This window comes from Oncorhynchus gorbuscha, linkage group LG01 (assembly GCF_021184085.1).
Source record: "Oncorhynchus gorbuscha isolate QuinsamMale2020 ecotype Even-year linkage group LG01, OgorEven_v1.0, whole genome shotgun sequence".
NCBI lineage: Eukaryota > Metazoa > Chordata > Actinopteri > Salmoniformes > Salmonidae > Oncorhynchus > Oncorhynchus gorbuscha.
In genome coordinates, this window is record NC_060173.1 from 71,623,613 (window position 1) to 71,646,942 (window position 23,330).

Consider the following 23,330-nt stretch of genomic DNA (forward strand, 5'->3'; position numbering starts at 1 on the left):
AGAGTACATAAAAGCCCTTTTACCAAATTCAGTTTGGACATTTGAAACAGTTAGCAGGATAAAGTCCTGCGAACAAAGACAATGCCCACCACATTTGTGAAGAATAAAAATGCCCAAATAAAATGGTAATAAACCAAATATGGCTTTGTAAATTAAATTATATCAGTGACTGAGCCTACGAGTGAGCCAACCCTGGTATATAAAGTGCAGTGGTGCGTAAGGGTTTTGCAGTTTAAAATAAATCTCAATGATCCATGGTAAAAGGTGTCAATTGATCTCAAACACTGAGCGGAAAAGTTCATATATAAAATATCACAATAGTCTACAATAGGTATAAATGTACCTAATACTAGCCTCATTTTGGCTTCAAAAGAAAAACAGGCCTTATTTTTCAAAAACAGACCTCAAGTGCAGTTGCAAGAACCATTAAGTTCAATGATGAAACTAGCTCTCACGAGGACCACCACAGGAAAGGAAGACCCAGAGTTACTTCTGCTGCAGAGGATACGTTTATTAGAGTCACCAGCTTCAGAAATCGCTGCCCAAATAAATGCTTCACAGAGTTCAGGTAACAGACACATCTCAACATCAACTGTTCAGAGGAGACGGCGTGAATCAGGCCTTCATGGTCAAATTGCTGCAAAGAAACCACTACTAAAGGGTGTGCAAAGCTGTCATCAAGGCAAAGGGTGCTTTAGAGAATCTCAAATATGAAATCAGTTTTGATTTGTTTAACACTTTTTTTATGTGTTATTTCATAGTTTTGATGTCTTCTCTATTATTCTACAATGTAGAAAATAGTAAAAAATAAAGAAAATCCCTTGAATGAGTAGACGTCCAAACTTTTTACTGGTACCGTAAATCGAAACACAATAATGTTGTAGTAAAGACCCCTGCCAACTAATATCTACACATTTAGTTTTGGGAAAATTATTTGCCTAAGAAACGTTGCCATGATATTCCGTTACCAAAAACCCGCATATCTTTAAAAATATCTGAAAGTGACTAGGCAACAAGATAGATAATACTTGTACTGTACTGTACATATCTACTTCCCTGTACTATACTCTACTCTAAGATTTGGTCTTGTGGTCTTGTTTGGGGGCTGAATTCATTCAAATAATTGCCAATGTGTGGAACAATACTCAAATATGCAAAAGAAGGATATTGCATATTTCTACCTTAGTGTACCTATTCAGGATACATCACCATGAAGAGAATGATATTCATATGCATAATTATGCATTTCTGTATAATACAGATCAGGGACCCATGATGCTATTCCATTATCTTAATTCTGTTACCGGATGTAAATCCACTTTGCCTACTGTAGTTCAATAACCAAAATAAATGTTTTCTAACTTAAGGTGTCATGTCATCGCTGACACCTCATTCTTTCTGCAGACATCTTTGAATCCTAAGTCAGAGCAGATATTTAACAGAGTTTTTGGAAAACGTGGTTGCATAAAAAACGGAGGGAGATTTTATCGTAATTCTGTTACCAAATTTGCATCTGCACAGTTCTTCCAGTACATGTGTTTTTGTGACATTTTCTGTGTAAATTGTTCAAGGTAGACCTTGTACATAGTTGGTATGGTTTGTTAAACTTTGAAATCATTGGGTTGTTGTTTAGCATACATTTAAATGGAAAAATCTGAGTCAACGTGTAATTTTGTTACCGTGGAATTGCCCCAATAATAATATTGAAGCCACCAACTGAGAGAAAGGAATCAAACCAACCACTCTGTATGCCTATGCCTCAAAGCACTTACAGCTTTCACCACTCCACATCTCTATTCGACCAGTGTGAGATAATACACAGAAAGAGAATGTTCATATCAGGGCACGTGTCAAAGGCTAAAGGCGGCAAAACAAAATTTATATTCGTTTCAGATAAGCAAGCTGCCTGTGACTGACAAAAAATATCTAAAGCAATTAACCTTGTGTCCTAGCTGTGATTTGTGGGCAACTTAACAAGGTGGCACACTGCTTTTAATTACTCTCCAAAGTCACAGTCGGCTCGAGATTAAAAGTTATTTTGGAGGTAAAGTGGCACAGTGACAGGGGCTTGACTCGCCCTTTCAGAGATAATTGACAATGGTAATCACCACAGCCGGGGTTTTTTCAGTGAGCTCGTCGAATAACCACTTACAGATACATTTTTACTACTCTCACCACCTGAGCTCTTATATAGGCCTTGCCTATACAGTACACTGAGTGTACAAAACATTAAGGACAGCTGCTCTTTCAATGACATAGACTGACCAGGTGAAAGCTATGATCCCTTATTGATGTCACTTGTTAAATCCACTTCAATCAGTGTAGATTAAGGGAAGGCAAGACAAAATATTTCAGCAACTCAATATTAGGAAGGTGTTCTTAAAGTTTTGTACACTCAGTGTATACTGTAGGTTCACTACTATCATCCCAAAGGCATTTAACCATATTGGACCAGTAGTAAGCAAGTTTGCCTACGAGATGGGAGAACTGCATTCGAAACCTGCATGTGCTTTTACCATTCACTACAATATTGTCATGTCAGCTTGATTAACTTTAGTTGAAATCCTAGCAGAGAAATATACTATGATACACAAAGCTAAAACATATTTAAATGTGTAAGTCTCCTGTAGAAGGACGTCGCTTTGAGTTATATAAAACAAATCTACGCAAGCACAAAGTTGGCCCTAAACTCAATAACACTCGATAACACGGAGGAAAATGGTGCAATGCATCTCTGAATATATTGCTGCTGCACTTCCTGTCTCTCAATATTAAGTAGTTATGAATTTTATAGTAGCTGAGAGTGATATGATAATTCTATGATGCTGAGGTGAGCGAGGAAAAGCCAGGTGAAGTAGATTTATTAAAATAAGCCGGAGGCAATGGCACCCATTTTTTTTTAACCCATGGCCATCATTTGCACTGAGGGTCTGTGCACTAGTGGCTCTTGTAATATTCCAATTGCTTAATATTGCTTAGTTGCACTTAAGCTTAAATGCAATTGAATTTCAGCAAAACTTGTTGGATTCATTATCTTTCTAATTAGCTATGCATAATTTGATTGTTTTGTACTTTGATTCATGGGGAAGAAAGGTACAGATTAAGGCTATTGTATGCCTGTAGACCCATTTAAAATTAAACAAATTACTATATACTGTCATCAACTAATATGCAGTACATAGGGCTGTATATATGCCTACATCTTAGTAAAGTAGGCCTAGGAAAAGGCACTAATAAAGACCAACTGATAACATTCACACAAATACATAAGCCTACACATGCATAGACAATTTATAATTTTTCAATTGAAGTTTATTATAGGGAGTTTATTATATCTATTATATCTTCTGGTTAAATGCAGTCGAGATTGACTAATGTACTATGTTAGTTTATAGGAGCAGAGTAAAGCAAGTCCGTCAACCGCTCAACACAAAACACAGTGATACAGCACAAAAAAAGCATTCTGAATGATTGATCAGTTTACAACGTAAGAGACAAGGATCAACATCTTTGCACAAGGCAAAAGTCCAACAAATTCTAGTAAAGAATACAAACTTGGAAGATTTTTTTCTCCCATGCATGAGCTTGACAGAGTATATACAGTAAATGATTTAGAGTATCAGTGGAGAATGGAGAACTGTTTTGCTCCAGTGCTGTAAATCAAATATACTGAAAACACAACACACTCTAGGGGGAATACATGGTAATGCTATTGCAAATATGGCCTATGACTTTGTGTGTGTGTGTGTGTGTGTGTGTGTGTGTGTGTGTGCGTGCGTGCGTGCGTGCGTGCGTGCGTGCGTGTATTTTTACAGTTTTCTTGCTATTTAATAGTTAGGCAAACATTAACCCCATTAACCATTTACAACATATAGCCAGGTAAAGAAACAATGGGACAGAAACAGTGCTCTTCCATGCATTAATTTCAAGGTATGGAACTATACGACTGAACTACAGTATCACTGTATAAACTTGCTGAAAAGTGGTATAAAATCCTTTTCTAATTTGTGGGGTTTTGCATATTCTCAAACAAACGTCACACATAGCTGTGATTTGCCTGCTGTTCTCTCTCAAGTGGGGGACATTAGTCTGATTGAGTATCTGTTGTAATCTGAATGAGAACAACTGTTCATCTCCGATCTCCACTTGAAAGAATAGTTGTGCTTTTCGAACAATCTCAGAATTCATCAGCCCTAACAAACACTGAGGTTTTGTTCAAAGATTAGATTTCCTGTGAAGTTGATCAGACAGCAATTAATGCAACATACTATTAGGCAACAATGATTGTGTATACTACTGTAATTTAATTTATACTCATAAAATACCATTCTCTTAAAAGTGAAGCAGTACAATTAGACCTGCTAGATTAATCCAAAGTAAACATGCCCAATCTAAGACTACTCCAAAAAACATATTTTACCAGGACTACACCGAACTCATTGACAAAGTTAGTTGTGTCAAAGAAGCATGACGAATGTACAGATCATCACTTAAAATAGGTTCCAGGTCATTTCTCCCCCCATGTCCATCCAACATACTCGTCAGGAGTATGAGTCCAAGAATTTGCCAGAGAGTCAGAGGGGCGATTTGCTTAAGGGACAAGGCTGGGGGCAAAGGCAGTGACCCACGGTAAGAGAGGAAGAAGACAAAGGGGCATCATAAAACCGAGGTACCATGCAGGGGAATTCACTGGCCTCCTCATCACAGCTACAGTATCTGTGGACTGGCCTCCGGTCTGGTGAGAGAGCTCTTCAACGTCAACACCCTGATGAACTGCACAGCTAGTCATAAATTCTACAGCGAGAGCACTGCACTGGCTTCCATCGAAGATGTAGCAGGTTTGAATGGATATTTGGATTTGTAATTCATAGTTAGCTGCTATGACTTTTAAGGCAATAGCAGATTGCGAGGATATTCTTACTCATCCTTTTCATTATTTGCTAATTATATATTAAAATGTATAACAATCAGTTTGACTGTAAAAACAAGAAATGTATCATTATGTAAATACATTAGTATTAAATAATTCATAGATATAGTTTAGTATAAATAATGCTTTCAGGGATATCATTATTAATACCTAGGGATGCAAAAGGGATGACAAGTTTGGTAATTTATCATTTCATATTTATTTTAATATGTATTCATATTTTATTCATGATCTTTATATTTGTGTCCATGTTGTCCATGTCTTTCTTATACATAGACCATGTGGTTTAGGAGAAAAAAGCCTAAATAATGAAAACAATGTCTTAATTCTTTCTGCCACCAGTTCGGCCCCAAAACATTTACAACAAAGATTATATTGACATAGTAAAATAAAGTTGTGGAAAGTTGATGGGTTATATTTAGGATAATGTTTTACAGCCTTGTGATTATTATTTATTATTACTAATAATATATTATTTGATATATTTGACATCTTATGGAAACTTCACGTAGTGCATCCAAATTCCGATATATTTGCCTATTAACTTATGATTGGTTTATTATACTTAGAATAAATTAAAGCTGGTGTCAATTTTATATTGTCACCCTTGTCTGTGTAGTAACTTACTGATAAGCAATATTATCTCTAGTAACACCGATAATATACTGAAGAAAAATATAAACACAACATGTAAAGTGTTGGTCCCATTTTTTCAAGAGCTGAAATAAAAGATCCCAGAAATTACCCATATGCAAAAAAAGCTTATTTCTCTCAAATGTTGTGCATACATCCATCCACCTGACAGGGGTGGCATATAAAGAAGCTGATTAAACAGCATGATCATTACAGAGGTGCACCTTTTGCTGGGGACAGTAAAAAGCCACTCTAGAATGTGCAGTTTTGTCCCACAACACATTGCCACAGATGTCTCAGGTTTTGAGGGAGCATGCAATTGGCATGCTGACTGCAGGACTGTCCACCAGAGCTGTTGCCAGAGAATTTAATGGTAATTTCTTTACCATAAGATGCCTCCAACGTTGTTTTATAGAATTTGGCAGTACGTCCAACTGGCCTCAAAACCGCAAACCATCAATGCCCAGGATCTCCTGCGGGATCATCTGAGACCAGCCACCCGGACAGCTGATGAAACTGGGTTTGCACAATCAAAGAATTTCTTCACAAACTGTCAGAAACTGTCTCATGGAAGCCCATCGGCATGCTCGTAGTCCTCACCCGGGTCTTGACCTGATTGCAGTTCGGCATTGTAACTGACTTCAGTGAGCAAATGCTCACCTTCGATGGCCACTGGCATGCTGAAGAAGTGTGCTCTTCACTCTTCAACTATACTGGGCAGATGGCAGACAGCGTGTATGGTGTTGTGTGGGCGAGCGGTTTGCTGATGTCAAAGTTGTGAACAGAGTGCCCTATGGTGGTGGTGGTGGGGTTATGGTAAGGGCAGGCATAAGCAATGGACAAAGAACACAATTACATTTTATTAATGGCAATGTGAATGCACAGAGATGTTTCAGCATGAAAATGCACGGCCCCATGTCGCAAGGATCTGTACACAATTCCTGGAATCTGAAAATGTCCCAGTTCTTCCAAACATGTTTGGTGAGTATGTTTGGGATGCTCTGGATTGACATGTACGACAGCGTATTCCAGTTCCTGCCAATATCCAGTAACTTCGCACAGCCATTGACGAGGAGTGGGACAACATTCCACGGGCCACAATCAACAGCTTGATCAACTCTACGCATTGGAGATGTTATTCGCTGCACGAGGCAAATGCTGGTCACACCAGATACGGACTGGTTTTCTGATCTCTACGTCTCTCCTTTTTTAAGGTATCTGTGACCAACAGATGCATATCTGTATTCACAGTCGTGTGAAATCCATACATTAGGGCCTGATGAATTTATATCAATTGACTGATTTCCTTATATGAACTGTAACTCATTTTTGATCAGTGTCATAAGATACTCGTAAGAAAGCCCCATCCTGTTTCAAAAGGTCGTTATCAATACAAAAAGTCACAATAGCATTCAATTTGGCTGCTGGGGGGCAAGGAGACCACCAACTCCATTAAAACCATTGACAACTATGTGCCATTTTCAAGGGATGGTTAAATAAATCGCATAACTATTTGGTTTTAATATCATCACCTCTTGAAGAGAATAGTTAGAAGTACACATTCCCAATTGAAAAATAAAAATAGTATAATAATAATAAAATATACTATTATATATTGCATAATGCATGTGATATGTGCACATATGAGTGAGCTTGGGGGAAGCTGCTAATACATTATTATTTTTTGCTGAATTAGCTGCACAAGTTTAGGATAAGGTTTCAAAAGTGGATGCAACTCTTAAAACCAATGTGCTACTGTACATCAATGTGTCTGTCTTGTGTTAATACAGTAAAAGCACAAGTGTTTGATACGACAGCATCTTGTTACAGGGCTAGAAATGGTAGCATTGCACCCTCTACTTAAATCAGCAGGCTGGTTGCATTAGTTATTCTCTCACATTAGCCTAGTTTGTGAGAAACACTGTTGTAGACTGGCTGAGGAATTCTTCCTTCCCCAACTTACTGGGAGGCTGATAAATTACTGAAGCTACTGGCTAAATTGCAATCAAGCTAATGGAACATTATGTAGTCGAGCCCTTTCTAATGAAAAGAGGGAGCAGATGGTACAAATCCTGACAGGATAAATCATCCCACACAATTAAGACTAGATGAGACAATGAGGGTTTTATGAACACCCCATAGCAAATTTGGGTGGATGCCCAGACTAGAATTTTACCCAAGACCAGCAACCATCGACCAGGGACTGTTTTTACAGTTTTTCCCGAAATGGCACTTACTCCATGACACTGTTTATTTATTTTGACCATAGACTGGTACATAAGCTAACTACATTCTGAGTGGAATACAAACTCAAGGATGCTGTTGCAATACTAGCTGCTGAATACAACCGCACCACTCTGAAAACAAATGCACGGTGAGACCTGTCACTTGTCAAGAGGCAGCAGACCAGCTAGGCACTGAAATCTATACCTTGCAATCAGTTGAAACACAGCTCTTCAGGCACCACTCAATGAGCTGTTAAAACTTCAAGTAGTGATCACTGGGCTAGTAGTGGAATGGAAGCCGAGATGGCACCACCAATTGTGGAGATTGCTGTCGCCTGAAAGGGCTGTGATGGGATTTAGGAATGGAGAAGCCTTAAGATAAACAGGTACAAGGTAACAAAAGAGAATACTAATTTCTAATGTGAATACAATGATGATTTAGCATGGCTGGTTTACAAGCTTACACAATATGGTTAGCTTGGATGCTACTGCAAGCATAGGCTACATTTGATTTCTTAGAATATTGGACATCCTGCAAACAGATTTAGTTGATTAATTTATAATAGATAAGTTGACAAATATGTTGACACACCGAAACGCAAAATATGCAGGCATATGTTTTCTGCATTTTAAATATTAATATTTCCACTCTGAATGGGTCGAATAGGTGGTTGAGAAGAGTAGAGAGCAGTTATGAGGAGATATGAGGTTAACAATTCTCCGTCTACATTATCAAGTGCCAAATTGAAGTAAATCTGCCCATTTTCATTTAGATTACACAGCAAGTACCCCCATAGAGAACTACTGAACCTGTAATTTCATACATTATGTTCACATTGGCTTCCGATTCCCTTCGCCATGTGGTAATATTTGCTGTTGGGATAAACTATTGCCTGGAAACCCTGTAACCAATTTAGAGCAAACAGTTTACATTTAAGTACATGCTGATTTGACTGCACGTAGCCGCACATGTTAATCCTATAGACATTGTTAACCTCTACGGGATCGGTGTCCTTTAAAATGGTATAAAGAATATGCATATCCTTGCTTCAGGTTCTGAGCTAAAGGCAGATTTGGATTGAAAAAAAAGGTTGAATCTTTAATAAGAGGTTGGATTTACAGGCCTCCCATTCTAGACAAATGTCTCGGTCTTTGTGAACAAATGTATACAAGGCTACCTGCTACCAATACCCGAGTACTTTACAACAATTCAACACAAGGAAATACAATAATACAGTCCAGAAAAAAGTAAGAAATAACTTTGAATACTACATGTTGTGTAGTATTTACAGTGCATTCGGAAATAATTCAGATCCCTTGACTTTTTCCACATTTGTTATGTTATGTCTTATTTGTTATGTCTTTTTCCACATTTTGTTACAAAGCAAAAACACGTTTTTAGATTTTTTTTGCAAATGGATTAAACCCTAAAAAACTGAAATACCTTATTTACAGAAGTATTCAGACCCTTTGCTATGAGACTCGAAATTGAGCTCAGGTGCATCCTGCTTCCATTGATCATCATTGTTATGTTTCTACAACTTGATTGGAGTCCACCTGTGGTAAATTCAATTGGATTGGACATAATTTGGAAAGGCACACACCTGTCTATATAAGGTCCCACAGTTGACAGTGCATGTCAGGACAAAAACCAAGCCATGAGGTCGAAGGAGCAAAGTACATAGAAATCCTTTATGAAAACTTGCTCCAGAGCGCTCAGGACCTCAGACTGGGGCAAAGGTTCAACAGGACAACAACCCTAAGCACACAGCCAAGACAATGCAGGACTGGCTTCGGGACAAATCTCAATGTCCTGAAGTGGCCCAGCCAGATCCCGGACTTGAACCCGATCCAACATCTCTGGAGAGACCTGAAAATAGTTGTGCAGCGACGCTCCCCATCCAACCTGACAGAGCTTGAGAGGATCTGCAGAGAAAATGAGAGAAACTCCCCAAATAAAGGTGTGCCAAGCTTGTAGCTTCATACCCGGGAAGATTTGAGGTTGTAATTGCTGCTAAAGGTGCTTCAACGAAGTACTGAGTAAAGGGTCTGAACAGTTATGTAAATTTAATATTTCAGTTAGTTATTTTTATACATTTGCAAAAATGTCTAAAAACCTGTTTTTGCTTAGTCATTATGGGGTATTGTGTGTAGATTGATGAGGGGGAAAAAATATTTAATTAATATTTAAAGTTTAGGGGTCTGAATGCACTATATTTATTTCCACATGTGAAATCAATATAACATGACCAAAACAAAGAATGTTCTTTGTGTGAGTTCCCTTGAGATTATCTGTGGACGGTAATGGCACAGACCACCCCAAACAGAAGACGTGTGGGAAATCAATCATTTGAATGGTCATAACATTTCAAAATGGTTTGTTTCAACATGTGTCTTGTGGAGTCAATCAGAGGTTATGGCCCAGAGTGGTGTTTCCACTGTGAGGTAAACAAAGGTGAAGTCAGACAGACATATCTCAACAACTCCAGTTGGAATGCAATGGTGTTCACCCCCTTTGTAACACAAACATGCACACGCACACACACACATTGTGGCCACCAGCTGGCTTAACAAAATGTATCAACATCCATTCCAAATTGCAATCGGTAACATTTTAGATATTTTGGGTAGAGTATATACTGTAAGTGTTAACATACCTAGAAAAAGTATGGTTTGCTTCTTGGCGGCTTTGACCCGGGCACTCTCGTGTTTTGGTGTGCCCTCTGCTCCGTTGACCCCTCCTCCCATGGGCCTCATGGTTTTCTGAAGGACCAGGATCATGCCCCGACACATGACCCCAACGCTGACCAGCACCACCATGTACACGATGAACGCCACAAAGATACTGGCCCTGTACACCCCCCACCTCTCCCTCAGGTTGGTGCAGAATGTCAGGTTCTGGACTGGCCCAACGTCTGGCTCTATGACGTGGCCCTCCATTCCCGTGGTGAACAGCAGCGGGATAGCCACGAACACAGACGTGACCCAGGCGAGAGCAATGAGGCCCCCTGTTCGCTCTCCTGCCAGGGCCTTAAAGCGGAATGGGTGGCAAATGGCCATGTAGCGTTCAAAGCTGAGTGTCGCCACATTCAAGATGGTGGCATAACTGCAGGCTTCGAACAGGAAATTATAGATCTTGCAGGAAGCGTCACCCGAGGTGGAGGTGAAGGGGAACCATGTGGCGCTGTAGAGCTCCACGGGCATGCCTATGAGGAGGACCAGAAGGTCGGAGCACGCCAGGCTCACCAGGTGGTCCGTCACGTACTTCTGCATGTAGCCATTATGCTGCAGCACCTGCATCACCTGGATGGTGACTCCATTACCCACAATGCCTGTGAGCAGGATGAGGCTGTACAGGACGGTGAGGAAGATTTTAATGGCATAGTTGGGCTCCAGATCTTTCCAGTCTTTCTCCTTAGAAATTTCGGCCTCCCCCTCATTCATAGTAACGGATGTATCTGTTAGAGCTTTGATTTCCAAATATATACTTTAAAAAAAAAAGCTTTTCAGATCAGCAGGTGCAGAGTCTTTGTAATGGATTCCAAGAGGAAATCCAATCCAAACAGACAGGGAGAAATGTATTTTTCAGAGATAAAATAATAGATTTCAGACAACTTCGTCTAAAACTGTGATTGATTTAAGAGTAAATTATCCCACGTTTGTTGCGACACAACAAATTTCTCACCATCGACCAATTGGTTGCCCAGATAAACTATATCACAGAAGAATATTAGGATCACATTAGCCATACCAGAAAGTTTCCTCCTCGTTTCAGGTTTTCCGAGAAACACCCCTGTGAATAAGCTCTCAAAGTGGCAGGACTTGAGTTTTGTAGGCAGCCATAGGTCGTCCGTGCAGTTCTTCTTCCAGAAAGTGGATTTACATGGCTTGGACCATGCTTCAAGCTGCACTCTGACAGCAGGCACTGATCTCCTCCCTCCTACTAGTTAAACATTAAACTTCAGAGCAGGGGAGATAGATCACAGCCCTGTTCTGTTATCACTACTCAAGTCTAGTATGGCTCTACGTCAAGGTAAAGGGTGATTGTGTGTAGGCGGGACCAAGGGTTTCTACACATCTCTTTAGTCATACAGAGTTGTTTCTTACCCGAACATTATCACCTCCCATTTGGGTGAATACGCCTTAGCCTATATGTAGAGGAGACTACGGGCCAGAACAACTCAACTAAGGTCAAGTCATTATTCTTAGGCTTATTTACATACATTTAAACTATACTGAAAAAAGATATAAATGCAACATGCAACAACTTCAAAGATATTACTGAGTTACAGTTCATATAAGTAAATCAGTCAAATGAAATAAATTCATTAGGCTCTAATCTATGGATTTCACATGACTGGGGGGGAAAAAAATGGGCCTCAGGATCTCTTCAAGGTACACTACATGACCAAAAGTATGTGGCCACCTGCTTTTGAACATCTCATTCCAAAATCATTGGAATTAATATGGAGATGCCCCCCCTTTACTGATTTAACAGCCTCCACTCTTCTAGGAAGGCTTTCTCAACAGTTTTTACCCCCAAGCCATAAGAGTCCTGAACAGATAATCAAATGGCTACACAGACTATTTGCATTGTGTGCCTCCCCAACCCCTCTTTTTACACTGCTGCTACTCTCTGTTTATCATATATGCATAGTCACATTAACTATACATTCATGTACATACTACCTCAATCAGCCTGACTAACCGGACTCTGTTTGTAGCCTCTCTACTGTATGTAGCCTGTCTTTTTACTGTTGTTTTATTTCTTTACCTACCTATTGTTCACCTAATACCTTTTTTGCATTATTGGTTAGAGCCATTAAGTAAGCATTTCACAGTATGAGCTACACCTGTTGTATTCAGCGCACGTGGATGGATTAGATTGGATTTGATAGTTTTTTTTGTTAACAGTAATATTAAAATGCCTAAGTTCTTGATTAATACCATATAATTTTATTTTATTTATTTAGTCCGGACAAAATCAGAGACTAGGGTCTCATTATCAAAGGTGCCCAAGCTGAGCAATACAACTGTAAAATTCTGAAATAATATAAACAAAAGTTACAACTTTCAACATTATTTTTTATTTAACTAGGCAAGTCAGTTAAGAACAAATTCTTATTTACAATGAGGGCCTAGGAACAGTAGGTTAACTGCCTTGTTCAGGGATTCGTTCTAGCAACCTTTCGGTTACTGGCCCAACACTCTAACCACTAGGCTACCTGCCAACCCAAGTTACAACCACAATTTCTTAATTCAGTCAAAACATATGCACCTCTGATTCAACACATCTAATACTAGTCTCAAATTGCCCTGGCAGCAACAAGGAATCAAGATGCAAGGAGTTCTGCAGGCTATTCCAAGATGAGTCGTCTTCCTTCATGAAGGGAATGATGACGCAATCATTGCGAGACAGAGGGAATGTTGGTCCTCAACTCGTGGCTCAGATACTTCTTCAAATCAAATCAAATCAAATTTTATTTGTCACATACACATGGTTAGCAGATGTTAATGCGAGTGTAGCGAAATGCTTGTGCTTCTAGTTCCGACAATGCAGTGATAACCAACAAGTAATCTAACTAACAATTCCAAAACTACTGTCTTATACACAGTGTAAGGGGATAAGGAACATGTACATAAGGATATATGAATGAGTGATGGTACAGAGCAGCATACAGTAGATGGTATCGAGTACAGTATATACATATGAGATGAGTGTGTAGACAAAGTAAACAAAGTGGCATAGTTAAAGTGGCTAGTGATACATGTGTTACATAAGGATGCAGTCGATGATGTAGAGTACAGTATATACATATGCATATGAGATGAATAATGTAGGGTAAGTAACATTATATAAGGTAGCATTGTTTAAAGTGGCTAGTGATATATTTACATCATTTCCCATCAATTCCCATTATTAAAATGGCTGGAGTTGGGTCAGTGTCAATGACAGTGTGTTGGCAGCAGCCACTCAGTGTTAGTGGTGGCTGTTTAACAGTCTGATGGCCTTGATATAGAAGCTGTTTTTCAGTCTCTCGGTCCCAGCTTTGATGCACCTGTACTGACCTCGCCTTCTGGATGATAGCGGGGTGAACAGGCAGTGGTTCGGGTGGTTGATGTCCTTGATGATCTTTATGGCCTTCCTGTAACAACGGGTGGTGTAGGTGTCCTGGAGGGCAGGTAGTTTGCCCCCGGTGATGCGTTGTGCAGACCTCACTACCCTCTGGAGAGCCTTACGGTTGAGGGCGGAGCAGTTGCCGTACCAGGCGGTGATACAGCCCGCCAGGATGCTCTCGATTGTGCATCTGTAGAAGTTTGTGAGTGCTTTTGGTGACAAGCCGAATTTCTTCAGCCTCCTGAGGTTGAATAGGCGCTGCTGCGCCTTCTTCACGACGCTGTCAGTGTGAGTGGACCAATTCAGTTTGTCTGTGATGTGTATGCCGAGGAACTTAAAACTAGCTACCCTCTCCACTACTGTTCCATCGATGTGGATAGGGGGTGTTCCCTCTGCTGTTTCCTGAAGTCCACAATCATCTCCTTAGTTTTGTTGACGTTGAGTGTGAGGTTATTTTCCTGACACCACACTCCGAGGGCCCTCACCTCCTCCCTGTAGGCCGTCTCGTCGTTGTTGGTAATCAAGCCTACCACTGTTGTGTCGTCCGCAAACTTGATGATTGAGTTGGAGGCGTGCATGGCCACGCAGTCGTGGGTGAACAGGGAGTACAGGAGAGGGCTCAGAACGCACCCTTGGGGGCCCCGTGTTGAGGATCAGCGGGGAGGAGATGTTGTTGCCTACCCTCACCACCTGGGGGCGGCCCGTCAGGAAGTCCAGTACCCAGTTGCACAGGGCGGGGTCGAGACCCAGGGTCTCGAGCTTGATGACGAGCTTGGAGGGTACTATGGTGTTGAATGCCGAGCTGTAGTCGATGAACAGCATTCTCACATAGGTATTCCTCTTGTCCAGGTGGGTTAGGGCAGTGTGCAGTGTGGTTGAGATTGCATCGTCTGTGGACCTATTTGGGCGGTAAGCAAATTGGAGTGGGTCTAGGGTGTCAGGTAGGGTGGAGGTGATATGGTCCTTGACTAGTCTCTCAAAGCACTTCATGATGACGGAAGTGAGTGCTATGGGCGGTAGTCGTTTAGCTCAGTTACCTTAGCTTTCTTGGGAACAGGAACAATGGTGGCCCTCTTGAAGCATGTGGGAACAGCAGACTGGTATAGGGATTGATTGAATATGTCCGTAAACACACCGGCCAGCTGGTCTGCGCATGCTCTGAGGGCGCGGCTGGGGATGCCGTCTGGGCCTGCAGCCTTGCGAGGGTTAACACGTTTAAATGTCTTACTCACCTCAGCTGCAGTGAAGGAGAGACCGCATGTTTCCGTTGCAGGCCGTGTCAGTGGCACTGTATTGTCCTCAAAGCGGGCAAAAAGTTATTTAATCTGCCTGGGAGCAAGACATCCTGGTCCGTGACTGGGCTGGATTTCATCTTGTAGTCCGTGATTGACTGTAGACCCTGCCACATGCCTCTTGTGTCTGAGCCATTGAATTGAGATTCCACTTTGTCTCTGTACAGACGCTTAGCTTGTTTAATAGCCTTACGGAGGGAATAGCTGCACTGTTTGTATTCAGTCATGTTGCCAGACACCTTGCCCTGATTAAAAGCAGTGGTTCGCGCTTTCAGTTTCACGCGAATGCTGCCATCAATCCACGGTTTCTGGTTAGGGAATGTTTTTATCGTTGCTATGGGAACGACATCTTCGACGCACGTTCTAATGAACTCGCACACCGAATCAGCGTATTCGTCAATATTCCCATCTGACGCAATACGAAACATGTCCCAGTCCACGTGATGGAAGCAGTCTTGGAGTGTAGAGTCAGCTTGGTCTGACCAGCGTTGGACAGACCTCAGCGTGGGAGCCTCTTGTTTTAATTTCTGCCTGTAGGCAGGGATCAGCAAAATGGAGTCGTGGTCAGCTTTCCCGAAAGGGGGCGGGGCAGGGCCTTATATGCGTCGCGGAAGTTAGAGTAACAATGATCCAAGGTTTTACCACCCCTGGTTGCGCAATCGATATGCTGATAAAATTTAGGGAGTCTTGTTTTCAGATTGGCTTTGTTAAAATCCCCAGCTACAATGAATGCAGCCTCCGGATAAATGTTTTCCAGTTTGCAAAGAGTTAAATAAAGTTCGTTCAGAGCCATCGATGTGTCTGCTTGGGGGGGATATATACGGCTGTGATTATAATCGAAGAGAATTCTCTTGGAAGATAATGCGGTCTACATTTGATTGTGAGGAATTCTAAATCAGGTGAACAGAAGGATTTGAGTTCCTGTATGTTTCCTTCATCACACCATGTCCCGTTAGTCATGAGGCATACGCCCCCGCCACTCTTCTTACCAGAGAGATGTTTGTTTCTGTCCGCGCGATGCGTGGAGAAACCCGTTGGCTGCACCGCCCTGGATAGCGTTTTCCCAGTAAGCCATGTCTCCGTAAAGCAAAGAACGTTGCAGTCTCTGATGTCCCTCTGGAATGCCACCCTTGCTCGGATTTCATCAACCTTGTTGTCGAGAGACTGGACATTGGCAAGAAGAATGCTGGGAAGTGGTGCGCGATGTGCCCTTTTTCGGAGTCTGACCAGAACACCGCCGCGTTTCCCTCTTTTTCGGAGTCGTTTCCTTGGGTCGCTGCATGCGATCCATTCCGTTGTCCTGTTTGTAAGGCAGAACACAGGATCCGCGTCGCGGAAAACATATTCTTGGTCGTACTGATGGTGAGTTGACGCTGATCTTATATTCAGTAGTTCTTCTCGACTGTATGTAATGAAACCTAAGATGACCTGGGGTACTAATGTAAGAAATAACACGTAAAAAAAACAAAAAACTGCATAGTTTCCTAGGAACGCGAAGCGAGGCGGCCATCTCAGTCGGCGCCGGTTAGCCCTGAGTTAGCCTGCCGCGGAGCAGGTTAGCTCTGAAGGATTCATTGCCATATAAAAATGTCTAAAAGGTAAACTTTCGTGTCACCAGCTATCCCGAGTTAAAGTCAGTTGACCAAAGTTAGCTCGCTATGCCTCTTCTATCTTGTGTACAACACTCGTCCTGAGTTGAGCCTTGGCTCTTTTGTAGGCCGCCCTGTGTCCAATAACAGATACAGAACACCTCACACACAAAATTGAAAAGTGTGAACCAACACACAACACAAAAAAACTGTGGCTAACAAATCCTAAGCAACCTGCCATGTAGTGAGTACATGTTGTTTGAAGCACAGTAGACCAATATAACTACAGTCATTTAGCAGGTGTCAAAGCTGCTGGAAAACCTTCCTAGTGCATATGTGAATTTCAGGATGTGATGATGCTCATTTGAATTTCTTAGCTTTTCCAGCTTTTGACCAGTCAACATTTTTTGTGATTTTATTTAAATAGGTTTATATTTTAAGATCACAATAGTAAATGATATGGCAAAAATAAGTATGTTCATTTAGGGAGAAGGTGGGGATACCAGGACAAAAATCACTATTAAGACATCATTCTTACATTGAAAAGACAATTATGGCAGAGACAAGAATGAAAATACATCTTCACATAGTTTTAATAGTGCAGCATAACATTGAAAAGGGACTTACGGAACAACAAAGACAAAAGAAAGATTCACATTCACCCATTTATTATTATTATTGTTTTTTTTACATTGTTTTTGTGCATGATCCCAAGAATAAATAGAACATCGCTCAGAGATGCACAAAAACGATATAACATTCAAAATGAGTGAATCTTCACATCAAAAGAGCTTGTGATGATACAGTAAACTATGATAATCACACTTTTATAAATCAGCATACATCTTTTAAAAAGAGATCCATTAATAAAGGAAGGGACATTATCAAAACAAAATCTGATTGGACAAAGTAAAAGTACCTGAGAAAAAAAAAACTACTGTATACGATATATGCACATTCCGTAAGCACCATTGATTGTTTTTTTAGAATTTTTGAAAACATACACATTTTAAAAACATGAGTTTTGAAAAAATTACAAACAATGCACTTATGTATCTGGCACCCTGCCCATCGATAAGAAACTCCATAAATGGATGATATGATCATTTGTTTCATATCTACATTTTAGCTTACCAATTATCATAGGATGTACAGTTCCAGAGTTCCTGTTTTTGCAAATATAAATAGACTACAGGAACCCCATGAATTAAACAACCAAATACATCTCACAGCTGATTTCCTTTGTGCATTAATCACAGCTGATAGTGACAAAAGCTATTGGCTAAGGTATACATTTTTTTTTGACAATGTGAAATTAAAAACTGAGTTAGACAAAGATGGCTCAAGGGGCTGAACTTCTTTTTTTTTAAACAGTTTTACAGGGCAAGTAATTACTTCCTGCAATTATCGCCAGTCATAAAATGTGTCCTATCCATACCGAGCACTGGGAAAACACTCCATAAAGTTCTGCACACAGGTTGACAGTTGATGGAAAAATATTGATAACATGCTCCTTGTCATGGTTTACATCAAGGGTTACAGAGACAAAAAAAACTAAAAATATATGCTTTTACTCATCAAATTAAATCAGCAGCAGAATAAGAGTGAGTGGGTGATTGATTTGCATTGTAGGTGCTGATCAAACAAAATGTGTCTAAAATACAATTGTTGGACATACAAACATTATCATGGCATACATTTTACCATTAAACATAATTGTTGAAAGATAATCAAATCAGATAAAGTCTCCATTCGTGGCTCCTAATGCCCACCGAGGAGTGGTAGAAATGATAAAACAGATCATTATTAGGTAATGGTCTCTATTAAGACTAAGGGAACTTAATTGGATGGTAAAATAGTGCTTTTGTTAAACATACTGCAAAATCTATTTACTTGGTCTGTCTTAAATCCATGCCACCTTTTTTAGTGTCATAACATGTTAAGATTTACACAAACAAGTGGAGTAAAACATCTGAGAACATCTAAGCTATTATTTGTATAGAGGGGTCATTATCTGAAATACAAACTAAAGTAACAATGTATTTGCATTTCATGACGTAGTACAGTACTTACACCTGTTTGGAGATGGCATCTGTTTTCAGTTGAAAAGGCAGCAGCATTTAGAACTTTGTATTGCAGCTTAGTTTAGTTGAGGGGTTAGTCTTAGTTCACATTAGAACGCATACAAACGTCTTCATCACAGATTTCCTTCATGATCCAGCATTGCCTGGCTGCCAGGGGCCAGAGATAGAGGGATGTAGAGTATGGGGGAGAAATCAAAGGCGGTAGTCAACAGCTGTGCTCAGCTCTCTTCTAATCTCAAACTTCAGATACTGCTTGTTCACAGTGATTCTGAGCAGGCACTGCACAAATTTACCTGTATTAAAAAAAAGTGTCCTAGAGTAGCATTGCTGATATAGTGCAGGTCCTCTGTGTCCATATAATCAGTCATTATGATCTAAAAGGCTAAACAAATCCTATATCAATACTCCTACTCTGAGACCATTTATGAATATGGACAGATATGTAAATCGGATTCGTAAATCGCCTAAACAGCCTGATAATGAAGTACATGAGCAACTTTTTCCACCCATACTATTTCTAGATGAACAGGTCTGAATTGTGCTTGCTCCAAACCCACACCTGTGAACAAGCAGTGAGGCTATAGAAAACCAACAAGAGGATACATCTACATTAGCCAACCAACAAGAGGATACATCTACATTAGCCAATCAGAGCACTTTTCCCCTCACAACAAAAACAATACCTTTGCTTTTCTCCTTATGGTCTGACTGAAGCCTCTGTCTCATTATTTAAACTTGTACCATTTCAAGTGGCCACATGACAGTATGAGCCATTGATAAAAGGCTGGCACTTTCAGTACCATAAAGTCCTTCTTTTTACACAACGAAATCCGACATAACAAAACACACTGCCATGTTTCTGTCCCCAGGTGGGTTTCCCCCGAGTCGCGTCAACGTTGTACAAAGGAAAAAGAGTTCATCTTGTAGAGATGGATCGGTCATCTCCACACTGCAGAGAATATATAGGTTGAATGAGAGGCACTGGGGGTAAGGTCTCTGTTTGGTCGTTTTGAGATTGTCACTTCACCTTCTGCGCGCTGCTCTGCGCTGTATTCACCATCTGGTGAGAGAAAGACACACATTTGAGGAGTATACCTAGTTTTCTCTATTGGAGACCAATATAAACAGACTCACCCATGCACCGCACATTTTTCTGTAATGGACTTTACTCTGTTATAAAATGGGTCGAGATGAGAGACAGCCATTTCGTGTGTCCGTTATTGACTCAAATGATCACATTTTTCATCTTTGATGTCCCAAGAAGGGTACAAATGGATGTACTCCTACATTTTGATCATAAGTCATAATTTTTGCTATGGAAACCACTGACAGCCTTCAGCTGGTTTCTTTGATAAAAACCTAGCTACATCATTATCAGCATAAATCCAGCAGAATACTAGGAGGGTACTTATCAGACAAATCCTGGATAAGCCTGGAACCTCAGAATAGGATAGGAATAATATCCTTGGGTAGCTCTAATACAGCATTCACCAATGGCACATCTATGAGACACCATGTCTTCATTTAGAATGTATCGAAAACGAATAACAGGGAAAACAAATAATATTATTTTTTTCATGGTAAAATCCAGATTCCTTGGAGTGGGTGGGCGATGGTCTAATCTAAAATATTTACATTATGAACATCCTCTACGTCATGTCCTACCTCTCTCACTCGACACTATGTATAAACATTTAATAAAGTAGGCCTAGATAAATGCATAACAGATGCTCAAAGACAAACAAGTTGTGATTATAAGAAGCGAGTTAATCCAGTGTTTTCCTGATGATGTGGCAAATAGCATTGGACAAAAATAGATCACGTTTGTGTCTCTTATGCAGCTATTCATCAATACCATAAATTGACCATTCTCTGTATACTACTTGATTGGAAACACTAGTTTGTAAATAACAGTTCTAAATAAATAAATAAAAACATTCATTATTATTTCACAGGTAACCTCAGATTGTAACAGGGCGTAAAAAAACAGGAAGTTGGATGTCTCCTTACCTTGTGATTGGCTGGTGCATCACAAGCAGAAGCTTTCATTGTCGTGGGAGACGGTGTGTAAGGGAATAAGGCTTTCACACTGTTCGCAGTCTTCTGGCAATCTGACGGAAGAGGATTATCATGATCATAATCACTACCTGAATGGGAACAACTAGCATTCAGTTGAAAATTGAGGGCCGTCACAATAATGCAAATAAATTAACGTCATAAAGGCAAACAAATTGAAATACAACGATCTCCACCAGCCTAAAAGTAACCAACGCTATCCATTGTCCTTGATTCAATGTCAGGGAAGAGACTTTATAACAAAGATTTGGATAATATAAGAGTGATTCTGTGTGTGTGTGCGTACATGCATGTGTGTGTTTGCAACTATTGTGAAAGTAAAACCTTGCAAAGCATTGGCCAAGTTAACAGCACAATACAAAGAGTAGCAAGTGGTTTCCCTAGTACCTTTGAATCCGGTGTTTCGAGCGGCATATAAAGGCAAACACTCTTCGTAGCGCCACCATAACAGGGTCCCAGTTGTTGTAGTGACATAACAGAGTGGCGATGAAGAAGGAGAGGAATACGGGAACCGCTCCAGCGAAAAACAGCCAGGAGAAACGCACCTGGGGACAGAAACATAGCAGTGATAGCTGCTTAAATAGCACATTTATAGAAGGAAGGGCCAGTTGCCTAACAATGGGTCAGAAACATTATCCAATACTGCAATGAACTTACGCTTTTAAGAAAAGCTACAGGTATAGCAATCCCAACCATCTCAGGACTGATTTATAGAAGAGTAGTGCATTGTCTTGACATCTCAACTTTTGAAACTATTGCCACACAAAAATATATGCTCATTTGAAACTTAGCATATACAGACAAAGCTCTCTCATCACATTGCTAGGTGATACCCTGTCACAAAACAGAATTACGCTAAGTGGCATGTGACATAGCATCCATCACAACCCAGTTCCACTATTAGACCAATGAACCATTTTTACACAACACCTTTGGTAGACCAGTCATGCTAAAGAGTGTGACGGCAACATGTGTGTCCGGCAATAATAGTGCCCCCTCTTACCTTCTGCATGCATATGTCTGCTATGATGGAGAGTGGGATAGTGAGGCTGAGGGCCAGTGTGCCTATTAGGGAGGAGGTGAGAAAGCAGCCCCTATGGAAAGAACAGACAACATTATAAAGAACACAAGCAATTCAATCAAATGCTAGCTTTAAGCAATAAATCAAATGTTTATCACTCGGGCACAACTCTGCATAACATCCTATAGCAGTCTTCAACCTTTTCTTGGCCAGGGACCCCTTCCCAGGCACACCGGCGAACCACATACATTAGCAAAAATAAAACATTCCCGCATCTTGTCTTATCAGGTGAAATGAGCAGAGAGGCGGCAGGGTAGCCTAGTGGTTAGAGCGTTGAACTAGTAACCGGAAGGTTGCAAGTTCAAACCCCTGAGCTGACAAGGTACAAATCTGTCGTTCTGCCCCTGAACAGGCAGTTAACCCGCAGTTCCTAGGCAGTCATTGAAAATAAGAATTTGTTCTTAACCGACTTGCCTAGTTAAATAAAGGTAAAATAACATACAAATTTGGTAGATAATTTTGACCTCCAGTCCCCACATTATAATCAAAACTCTAACAGTCTATTTGCAAGAAAGGTAACTCCAAACACATTTTCGCTAAGAGCAGCTGTTTAGCTGGTTAAACAAAGCCCATGTGAAATATTCTAGTGAGTGTAATAGGCTCCAAATGGGGGCCCCAAGGGCTCTCTTGTGGGCCGCAGACCCCCGGTTGAATACCCCATGGGGCCGAATCTTAACTCGAGATCTGTCCGGGTAACTCTAATTTTCGTGAATATCTCCCATTGAAATCAATGCATGATTTACATGCAAGGCCAATTTATGCACACAAATATCAAGTTTGGATTAAAGAAACAGGTTTTTGAACAGTGTGTGTTTCCACACAGTGTGAATAGCAGAGCAGACAAGGTGTAGTGCACATAATATGTGGCCGTTCAATCCATCCATCAACCGACACGCACCAGAGCCAGAGGAACTCGGAGAGCACGGTACCGATGAGGCCGTTGACGAGGATGTAGATCCACACTAGCTTGCTGGGCAGCTCAAAGGCCTCGAAGCCTGTGTAGTGAAGCACAAGGAACCCTGGCCACAGGAGGAGCAGGTTGAACAAACCCACAAACCCTAAGAGATACAGATAACAGAAAATAACAACTATATTACTACTTATATGTTATTAACATTTATCACTATTCACAGGTAAAAATGTTACAAGTTACATATTACTAACATTCAATAATATAATTAGGGATGCCATAGGATTTTTTTTTAAGTATCTAGTTAATCACATGCTTTTCTGTGCGATTAACTCCATCAATCTCTTTTTTTCAATTGTTCAAATTTGAACCTAATTAAAGAATATATATAT

General features: G+C 40.5%; 2 protein-coding genes across 9 annotated transcripts in view; both read right to left on the bottom strand.

The window, feature by feature from the left end:
- Positions 1-11,698, bottom strand: part of LOC124014761 (G-protein coupled receptor 39-like) — a 48,584-nt gene extending 36,886 nt beyond the window's left edge. The window contains exon 1 of the mRNA XM_046329865.1: positions 10,446-11,698. Coding sequence (XP_046185821.1) covers positions 10,446-11,232 — 787 coding nt within the window. The 5' untranslated portion in view covers positions 11,233-11,698. The remainder of the gene's footprint in view (positions 1-10,445) is intronic.
- A 5,658-nt stretch (positions 11,699-17,356) lies between these two features.
- LOC124041618 (solute carrier family 35 member F5-like) overlaps positions 17,357-23,330 on the bottom strand; it is a 36,736-nt gene continuing 30,762 nt past the window's right edge. For all 8 annotated transcript variants that reach the window (XM_046359405.1, XM_046359449.1, XM_046359431.1 and 5 more), the window contains 5 exons: positions 22,927-23,086; positions 21,951-22,041; positions 21,335-21,492; positions 20,882-20,982; positions 17,357-19,931 (listed from right to left, as the gene is read on the bottom strand). In XM_046359405.1, the coding sequence (XP_046215361.1) occupies positions 20,901-20,982; positions 21,335-21,492; positions 21,951-22,041; positions 22,927-23,086 (491 nt within the window). In that variant the 3' untranslated portion in view covers positions 17,357-19,931; positions 20,882-20,900. The remainder of the gene's footprint in view (positions 19,932-20,881; positions 20,983-21,334; positions 21,493-21,950; positions 22,042-22,926; positions 23,087-23,330) is intronic.